This window comes from Lepidochelys kempii, chromosome 8 (assembly GCF_965140285.1).
Source record: "Lepidochelys kempii isolate rLepKem1 chromosome 8, rLepKem1.hap1, whole genome shotgun sequence".
NCBI lineage: Eukaryota > Metazoa > Chordata > Testudines > Cheloniidae > Lepidochelys > Lepidochelys kempii.
In genome coordinates this window covers 30,529,552-30,539,063 of record NC_136387.1, presented here as the reverse complement: position 1 = coordinate 30,539,063, position 9,512 = coordinate 30,529,552, and the positions used below count along the sequence as shown (strand labels likewise).

Below are 9,512 nucleotides of genomic sequence, written 5' to 3'. Positions count from 1 at the left end.
CAAATCCCTTGTCACTGGCAGACGTCCCGCCGAGCAGCGAGAAGGAGCCGTGCGCCTCTCTCACCACCAGAGGGCAGCACGAGAGAGAGAACAAGGCAACAAAAGGAGACGGCGAGTTGCCCCCGGCGAGGGAGAAAGTTGGGGCCGGCGGGCAGGACGCTGAAGCCTTGGGCGGTTTGGGGGCGCTGCTGCAGCCTGCACGCTCCTGTCTGAAGCCCGGGCCGGGGCCGCTCCCAGCGAGCGGACCCCAAGCCGCAGTGGGGCCGTCGCAGAGCCCGCACCTTTGCCCCCTGCGCTCTGCTGCAGACGGCGCCCCCCCCCCGGGTGCCGCCCGGCAGAGCGCCCGGGACAATGGCCATTGCTCGGGGCCACTCCGCGTCCGAAACTTCCACCCCCTCTCTTCCCCGCAAAGTTCAGAACTTTGCCGACGTCAGGGGCTCAGCAGCCAATGAGCGCTGGCCTGGATATTTTGGGAGGAGAGGGGGGAGGAGTGGCCCCCATGGTTCTGGTGTCTGCCTGGCCGCCTTGCGCGCAGTGAATGGGAAGGCGGCCGCCGCGGGAGCCGCGTCCAGTGCCTGCCGATCCCGGGGCTCTGCACAGCGGCCACCCCCAGCGAGGCTGGCCTGGCATGGGAGCGGCGAAGGTGCAGGAGCCAGGGACTGAGTAGCTGGGCCGCTGGAGCGCTCTGAGATCGCCGCCGTCGCCTCCCCGAGCGGTTACCTGCCCTGCCAGGTTGGGCGATGCGGAGTGGGGCGGGCGCTGCTTGCCGAACCCCCTGATGGATGGTTAGCTCTGTTTACCTGAACTCCCTGCTCCTCTTTCATCTGCGGGCTCCTCTGGCTGGAGCGCTGCTAAACCCCTCGACTGCTGGTGCCGGTCTGATAACGCTGGGAAACCTGAAAGGCTAAAAGGCACCACGGATCGTAACCCTCCCCCCAGATCTCCCCGGAAGATTGGCTGGTGCTCCAAGGACTCCAGGGGTGCGAGCGGAGATGCGGGGAGAAGTGGGCTCTCTTGGGCTGTGCTGAGAGCTCCTCGCAGCCCTTTGCCCTCTCTGTCGCTGGGGTTTCCCACCTCTGAGGACCGGCTGCCCCTGCATCCTTTTGCACCCTTTGGGGAAGGGATAAGGAGACCATGTTGCCCGGTGGGAGCCGTGCGTCCCTGTGGCTGGGAGTGATCCTGGGCTTCTGGAGCTCCGGGGCTTGGATGTCTGTTGGAGGGTGCCCCAATAAATGTACCTGCTCTGCCTCCAATGTGGATTGTCATGGGCTGGGACTGAAAACCGTGCCACGGGGCATTCCCAGGAATGCGGAGAGACTGTAAGTAACACACACTTAGGTTTCCAGAGTACTGTAGGCGCGCTCTTGGTGAGATTCCCCACAGCTGCATATCGGTGCAGACTCGGAGCCCGCACAATCCTAACAGCTTGAATAATCAAGCACAGATTCACGTTTGCAGGGGAGAGGGGGAGGAACCTTTCGGAAGTTACAGCCGCTCTGATCCTGCTTCTATGCTAATCAAGCCTTGTGTGTCAGGTTCTTGTTTCTTGCAGTAACTTAAGTTTAAAATCTTACTGTTGTAGGTTTTGCAGTAACTAGTTTGTTAAGGGCTTCAAAAGTCTGGCCTTGGCACAGACCCGGGTTACCACTGGAAACGCTTCAGGAGATTTAACATATGATTAAAAATCTGGGTGCTTTCACCTTGAGACTAGTATTGATTCCTTCTTGCTTTGTTTCCCAGCACTGTGACTGCATTCCCATGGAAACATCAGCTGCCGGCAGAAATAAAGTAAAATGGATAATAGATTGTATTAAAACAATCTCTGGTTTCTGTCTTAAACTGACAGAGCAAGGCAATCAATGTTACAGGGTAGCCTGTCACTTAGTCCTTAACTCCCCTTATGGTATATCCTAGATATTGCTGTGTGGTGGGGTATTTCAGGCAGCATGAGCTACAATACCTGAGTGCAACAGGAGGAGTTAGGGGCCCTAATGCTTTCTACAGCTTTGTGACCATACACCATAAATGCACGCTTAATCTGCTATCTTGAGGCTAAAGTGTTTTTGTGAATGCCTCAGCTTTCTCAATCTCAAATTAACCCTTACTGGAATGCTGGAGATCCCTTAAAACGAAGTGGAATGTAACTCTGACACTGGTTACTACAGTGCATATGGCATATAGATATTTCACACAATATGTAATGGATATGTGTAGAACTGAACATTTGACAGAACGTCGTTGCAGCTCCATAGTTAGTTGCCAATGATAACCAAACTGAAGTGTAGTTCAGTTTTTTTTAACATTTGAAAAATTAGCTATCCCATACAAAATATACTTCAGTGGTTTGGAACTATTCTACAAACTACACAATTAGTTCAATGTAGGGACTGACTGCCCACCGTATTTCATTTTGGCTATTCATTTCAGTTTATTTAGTGAAAGCTCAGACCCTCAAAGTGTCTTACCTTTCTGGAACTAAAAAATAAGCAGATGAATTGTGACTAAGCAAAAAGTTCTCATGGGCTCAATTCTCAAAGGCTAAGTTTCAGCAAGGGTAAATTGTTAAGAAGGTCATTAATGCTTCCACAAATACAACTCATAATGGAAATATTAACAAGCCCTTTAATGATAGCTGTTCTGTTATCTTACAAACCACACAACTTCCCATCTTCCATACTTGGCAATCCAGCGATACTTTGCAATTTCACAGACAGACCATTTTAACACCAACTGAGCAAACGAATGTGAGGTTTTTTTTTAAAAAATGATTAACATCTATTGTTGCATAAAACTCTGATCTGGAACTTGAGACACTGTTTAGCAGCAGCCTGGAAATCTAGAGAATAGAGTTCAACCTAGTAGCAGAGTACAGAGTCGACAACAGTAACACTAGGTCCATATATTACCCTAAATTCACATGCCCTGCACAACTCATAAACTTGGTGAGATGTGCATATTCTGTATGCAAGATTCAAGGGCTAGAAGCTGAAGTGAGTTAAATTTGGGCTAGAAATAAGGTGCAAATATTAACAATAAGGTATTTGACCTTTGGAACAACTTACTGGGGGCATGGTGAATTCACTATCACTTAAGACATCCAGTCTTGACTTAGACTTTTCTAAAATATATGTTCTAGCTCAGTCACAAGATGTGGGCTTAATGCAGGTATTACTGGGTGAAATTTAATGGCTTGTGCTATGCCAGAGGTCAGGCTAAATTACAATTGTCCCTTCCGGCCATAAATTCTATGAATCTATATGCATGTACAAGTGTTTAATGTACACTAAGTGGTTGTAATATCCAGTATAGATTATAAAACACTAAAGTTTTAATCCTTTACCACGAATGTACTCTCTTATAATAGACTCTTCAAGTTTTATCAGCCTAACTTACCTCAGAAATAAAAACTATTGAAGACCATTTTGCGGAAAATTAATCTTATTGGTGTAATACAGTATCTCAGATGATCTTTGTTATAATGTGTAAATGGAGAGCTTCTTAAGTTATTAATGTAGACTCTAAAATAGCAGGCTATTAACTTGCCACTATTCACTCATGCATAGTATTAACTGATAGCTTGTGAAAGTAACATACAGACTGCAGTGTAATAAGGTTTGAGGACTGTCTAGAAGATGTATATTAGTCTATATTTTTATTACCGCATCCTATCTTCCAGTACCCATTCTTTCGTCAATGTTTTATTCTCCTGATGCTGATAGTATCTTATGAACCGTTTGCTGTTTTTGGAGTATCAGCTGAAGTATAACCTTTTCAAAATACTTTGTCTATTTTGAATCCTTATTATTTAAATTGGTATAGTAAACAAACTTTTTTTCTTATGCAAGATTTGGTAATTACGCTTATTTACAAGAACATAAGAATGGCCATAAGCTTTGCATAATGGGTCAGCCCAATGGTCCATCTAGACCGGTATCCAGTCCCTGACCGTACCAAGTGACAGATGCTTTAGAGAGAGTGAGCAGAACGGGAGCACTCTATCAAGTGAACTTGAAATTCACAGATGGAAATAAGGCCTTTTTTGGATATCCTCTGATATCCAAATTCATCAGACCAGGAACTCATTCCAGTGCCTTGTTTTTCCGCCTATTAAATACATGCCTGTTTTCTGTTCACTTAGCCATAAATATTTTATGTATTCAATAATTGCTCAGGGCTTGAAATGTGCTGTTAGAATCTCACTATATCTTACAGCCACCTTAGGCAGTTACCCTCAATCTTAACTTTTCCTGTTTAAATTTCAGAGCCTACTAAGGGGTCCAATTGCCTGAAAAATGACAAGTGAAAGTTGAATGGAGTGATTATATCACTCAGTTTTGTGTGCTCCATGGCAATCTGCTAATTCTGTGCGTGACGTTAGATTGTCTTGATTCGTAAAAACAATGAGGAGTCTGGTGGCACTTTAAAAACTAACAGATTTATTTGGGCATAAGCTTTGCATCTGAAGAAGTGGGTTTTTTACCCAGGAAAACTTATGCCCAAATAAATCTGTTAGTCTTTAAGGTGCCACCGGACTCCTCATTGTTTTTGTGGATACAGACTAATATGGCTACCCCTCTGATTCTTGGTTTGTAGTTTTCTACTCTTTTACTTAATATACTGACTTCTGACTAGTAAAACAAAATGCTTAAATAGCCGTGAAATAATAGTGCTATCACCCAGGTCAGGAAGCAAATAGCTGTGGTTCGTAAGATACTTTGGCAAATGTTGTACTCGTGAGTTTCTTGACAGCTATTTGTACGCCACTGTACTTTACTCCGTATAAAGGGAAGTTTTCATCCTTTCTGCACCCAGGTAAGATATAGGCTGAAAATGCCAGTTGCAGCTTGTTTTTATTTGAAATTTGACAGTAGATCTAACAGCATCACTTAACATACTTCCACACTTAGCTCTTAAAATTCTGGTTTTGCAAACCTTCCAGAATGTTTGGGCCAGTGCAGCCAGGCTAAATATTATTTTAATTTTGTTTTAAAATGAATCCAAATGAAAAATAAACTAAAAATGTAACATTAAGGAGACCGTGAGAAAAGCATTCCACCAAAGAAATAGATGCTTTACACTTGTTCTTTAAAATTAACTAGCACAAATCTACCTTTATCAAGAGAAATGCAAAGTCATTAGATTTTTTTTTTAGTATGATAGTCACTACTTTGACAGTTTTTTAATAATGTATGTGAAACTTATGCTTTATTTTTTTAATGTCTGGAAATTGCTTCTCTTGGAAAGAAAATTGGTGGTGGTAACTCTTTCCAAGAGCTGCAATCTGCAGAGCAACCAGTGGTCACCAAGATGATATAATCCTGAGGAAAATTGGACTAAACTTTTTACAATTTAATGTTCCATAGTAAATTGTAAAAAATTGCAGTATCAAATCTAGAGTATAAGCATGGCTGCATTTTACATAATGTCAGCACATTTTATGCTAGTCCCCTTCCCTTAAAGTCTTGTATACATTTAATTTATGCTAGCAGTGTTATATGCAAAGCTAAACAAACACAGCAGAGATTTCAGTGTAATGTATCCATGAAGCAAAGATATGGCTAAATGCAGAGGAAATGATTTGTAGTTGAAATGAAAATATTTGCCGTGAAGCACAGAGTAAACAGATGTTGTGTTTACCTTTTGTACTATGAAAGGAACCTGCAATTGTAATTCTCCTTCTACCCAAAACCTCAGACAAGGACAGGCAACAAAATAAAATGGACTCTAAAATAGATTTTTTATTTTTTTTTTTTAAAGCTTTTTAACCGATGGTCCTTAAAGAAATTTTCTACATGAACAAGTATATCAGTAGCATAGGCAAAGCGTGGCTTGACATCTTTGTTTCTTGGCTTAAGTACATACTGGTAACTTACATATTTAAACAAACATTTAGTCTTTGCAGACTTGCATAACAAAATCCTGAAAAGTGAATGTAACCACATTACAAGCATCCTAAATAATGGAGAAAATTACTTGTTTAAAAATTTTATCAGCCTTTAGCAACTAGCTAAGCACTTTGATCAACTTCTGTAGAGAAGAGTCACTGTGTACAGAAAACCGTAAGTAGTGATATATGTGGCTCCAATGAAGGATTATTGACCTAAGCAAATATTGGTTATTTAGAAATTACATAGCACGTGTAAGGATGTACTTCACATTCAGCTTTTTGGATGTATCTTACTTTGCCTAATATTCTATAGGACTATACTTGGTTAACTAACTGAGCTGGTATGCTGTAATCAGTTTCTGGAAGTGCTGTCATTTCCATGTACAATTTCACATTATATTCTATTTTTTTTTCAGTGGAATCTTGACTGGCTGTGACATGTTATGAAGAGGGAGATATTTCTGTAGTTAAAATCTTTAGTTATACAGATAAAATCATTCCCAAGGCCGATTTGTTTTGTGGCATGCTAGTATTCGCTTGTGAATATTGCTTTATTGGAAAATGCCTTTAGCTTCTCTGCTTGTTGGTTAAGTTATCTTTTATATAACGTTCATGAAACCATCATATGATGATGATCTAAAAATTTGACTCTTGACATGCATTTGTGTAGGGAACGGACTTATCTTCTCATACTTATTTGTGGAAGTTGTTTGTAATCTAGTTATAGCATAACTTGTGATTTTGTTTGTGTAGTGCGTGTGAAGAGGGACTCCACTGCTATATCACTTTGGGATGCTGTGAGCTATTCAGGACAGACCATGTCAAACAGTTATGGTGTTGAATTTATTAATTTAATTAGAATGGAAACCTAGATCTGTAATGTAGACTTAACTCTTACAGCTCTTTAAATCCATGATTTCAAAGCACATAACACTTAGTCAGTCACCCCAGTTTTACAGATCGGGAGGCTGAGGCTAGGGTGACCAGATACAGGTGTGAAAGATCGGGATACTTTTTTGGGGGGTAGTGGGGAAGAGGGATACAGTTGTGTATATAAGACAAAGCCCCTAATATGGGACTGATCCGATTATATCAGGATATCTGGTCACCCTAGCTGAGGCACATGTGCATTGACTAGTGCACGGTATCCAAGCCAGTCACTGGTCCCATTGAACCATATAAAACCCTTCTACTCCAAATCTGAGGATGTTTAAGATTGAAAAGCGTAGCCAAAATTTACATAGAGCTCCAGATCTAGCTTCTGTTAGGTATGACGTTTGAGCACATGTGGTTCCTCAACAGTCAGTGTCTCCTCCTCCTCCTGTTAAATAGTAAGTTTTTTGGTGGCATATTACTATTCTGAATTGGTAGAGCAAAGTTTTTGTTTCACTTTCCATAGCAAGGCTAATCACTCTCCTACACGATGCTTGAGTAGCTGATTCAAGTATGTTGATATTTAGGAGCAATTTGGAAGTTTAGTCATCAGCATACTATGGAATTTTTTCATGTGGTCTGTGGTTTCTGTTGTATAAATATATTATTGTGGTGGTCTTGGCCTGAGTGAATGGAACTGCGAGGTTGCACTGGCTTGTAATACTTCTCAGGCTATTCAGCTTTGTTTGTCACATCACTTACTCCAAGCTCCTTTCTTCAATACTTCTGTATTGCTGCAGACCATTTTTTAAAATATATGCAAATATTTAAAATATATTGATTATCAGATTAACATTCTGACTTTCAAGAAGTCTTTCCTCTAATGATAATTATTAACTTATGTATATACCAGTAGTGTACAAAAGCCTCAGTCAAGACCCATTGTACTAGGTCATTTGCCAGTAAGGGGAGACAGTTTGTGTTTAGAAGAACCTGCTATTTAAAGTCCTGATCAAAAAACGAACAAACCTTTGCCTAATTTTACTCGCATGTCTTTGCCTTCCTAATTTAATGGAGCTGCTCATGTGCACACAGTAAAGCATGTGCATGTTTGCTGGATCATGGTCTCACTATATTATAGTTGCTTATTGCCTGAACAATGGAAGGGGAAGGATGACGAAGGTAGCAACCACAATATCGGTTATTACGTGGTCTGGAAATGTGCACAACTTTTGCACTCTCTTGTCAGATGCTGAAACTTTTAATGGTCTCCTAATGCCAACAGCAGATCAGAGATGGTCTGTCATCTTGGGTATCTCTGTTACAGAAGGATGGGTGAAAAGTTAACTTAGAAACAGTAGATAATAATAAAGTAGGGATGATACTTGTGGGCTTATATTATTTTTATTTCCTTCACCCCATCATGCTTTAAAGCCCCTTTAGTCTTTTAAAGCTAAGCTCATACCAAAGACATTGCTGAAAGAAGTCCAGCAAAAAAGGCCAAGAGGCTATCTTTGCAAAAAAAGCTATTCCGTCTTTTTTTTCCTTAGGCATATCCAATATTTTTAAACGGTGCGTACGCTGCTTTTTTTAGCACTGGCTTGAGAAAATGAGGCTGAAGCAGAGCAGGCCACTGGTCTTCTCTGATGTGTATGCAAGGCATGCATTGCAAGCTCTAGGATTCAAAAAATGTGATCCAACTGGTGGTCCATGGGCCAGATCCAGCCCTTGGGACAATTCTGTCCGGCCCCTGAATGCGCATTGTAGAGCAAAATGGCATCCTTTGCACAGCATGACCTTGCACGTGCAGTGCATGCAAGGTCATACTATGCAGAGGATGCCATTTTGGACCACCTAAGTCACGCAAGGGAGAATTGTGTGCTTCACTAAAAATGTCACAGCACCCCACTGAAGCAGGCTAAAGTTACCTGCTGAAGCCCTTTCAGACCTATTCTGACTGATGGCACTGACAAAAAAAAACAAAAACAAAACAAAACTTTTTCCTAATGGCCTGGTTTCAAAATGAGTTTTAAAATATCTGCATTATCGCCAGTATCCATATGAAAATACCTACAGTAACTGGACATTGTACAAGGCAGGAAAAACTTGACTAGCATTTAAGTAATGTAAATAAGGATCCAGTCATTATTCAGTAGTTTGGTATTTGCTGTAACAACATTAATCACTATGGATTAATTTGAGCATCATATGGATATAGTCAGTAATTGTACAGGATTACCAGCATAATTTAGCTATTTAATGTACCATAATTTTCAAGCATTGATCATGGTATTGACACTGACATCCAACATTAGTATTTCTTGGATGACCCTTCTGGATGGCTAAAATATTCTGAGTTTGTCTACATGGCCTTGTCATTTGGACTTTCGGGGTATAAATTGCAGCGTGCATTAGCATTCAGTGCTTTAACTCCCCTGTGTGGACATTACAGGTGTGAACTAAAAGGTACCTTGTTTATGTTAATGTGGTACTCTTTAACAGGACAGCGTTAATGTGAACTAAGTGCTTTTAGCTGGCACCCCAGCATAGCCATGGGTATGTCAGAGAACAGCATACTAGTGCACGCTGCAGATCACACCTTTCTAATCCAAGCTGTGGAGCTGTGTAGACATAACCTCAGGTTTCCAGATAGTGGCAGGGGAACGGGGACACCATATAAACCATGTAACAAAAGCCAGTAAACAGGAGTTTAACAGCTTAAGTCTGAGTATGGCAAATATCACACACTTTA

At 41.5% G+C, this 9,512-nt stretch overlaps 1 protein-coding gene across 1 annotated transcript in view; it reads left to right on the top strand.

Moving 5' to 3' along the window:
* The first annotated feature begins 504 nt into the window (after window positions 1–504).
* The window catches only part of SLIT3 (slit guidance ligand 3), an 801,478-nt gene continuing 792,470 nt past the window's right edge, over window positions 505–9,512 (top strand). Inside the window, exon 1 of the mRNA XM_073355953.2 lies at window positions 505–1,319. Coding sequence (XP_073212054.1) covers window positions 1,135–1,319 — 185 coding nt within the window. The 5' untranslated portion in view covers window positions 505–1,134. The remainder of the gene's footprint in view (window positions 1,320–9,512) is intronic.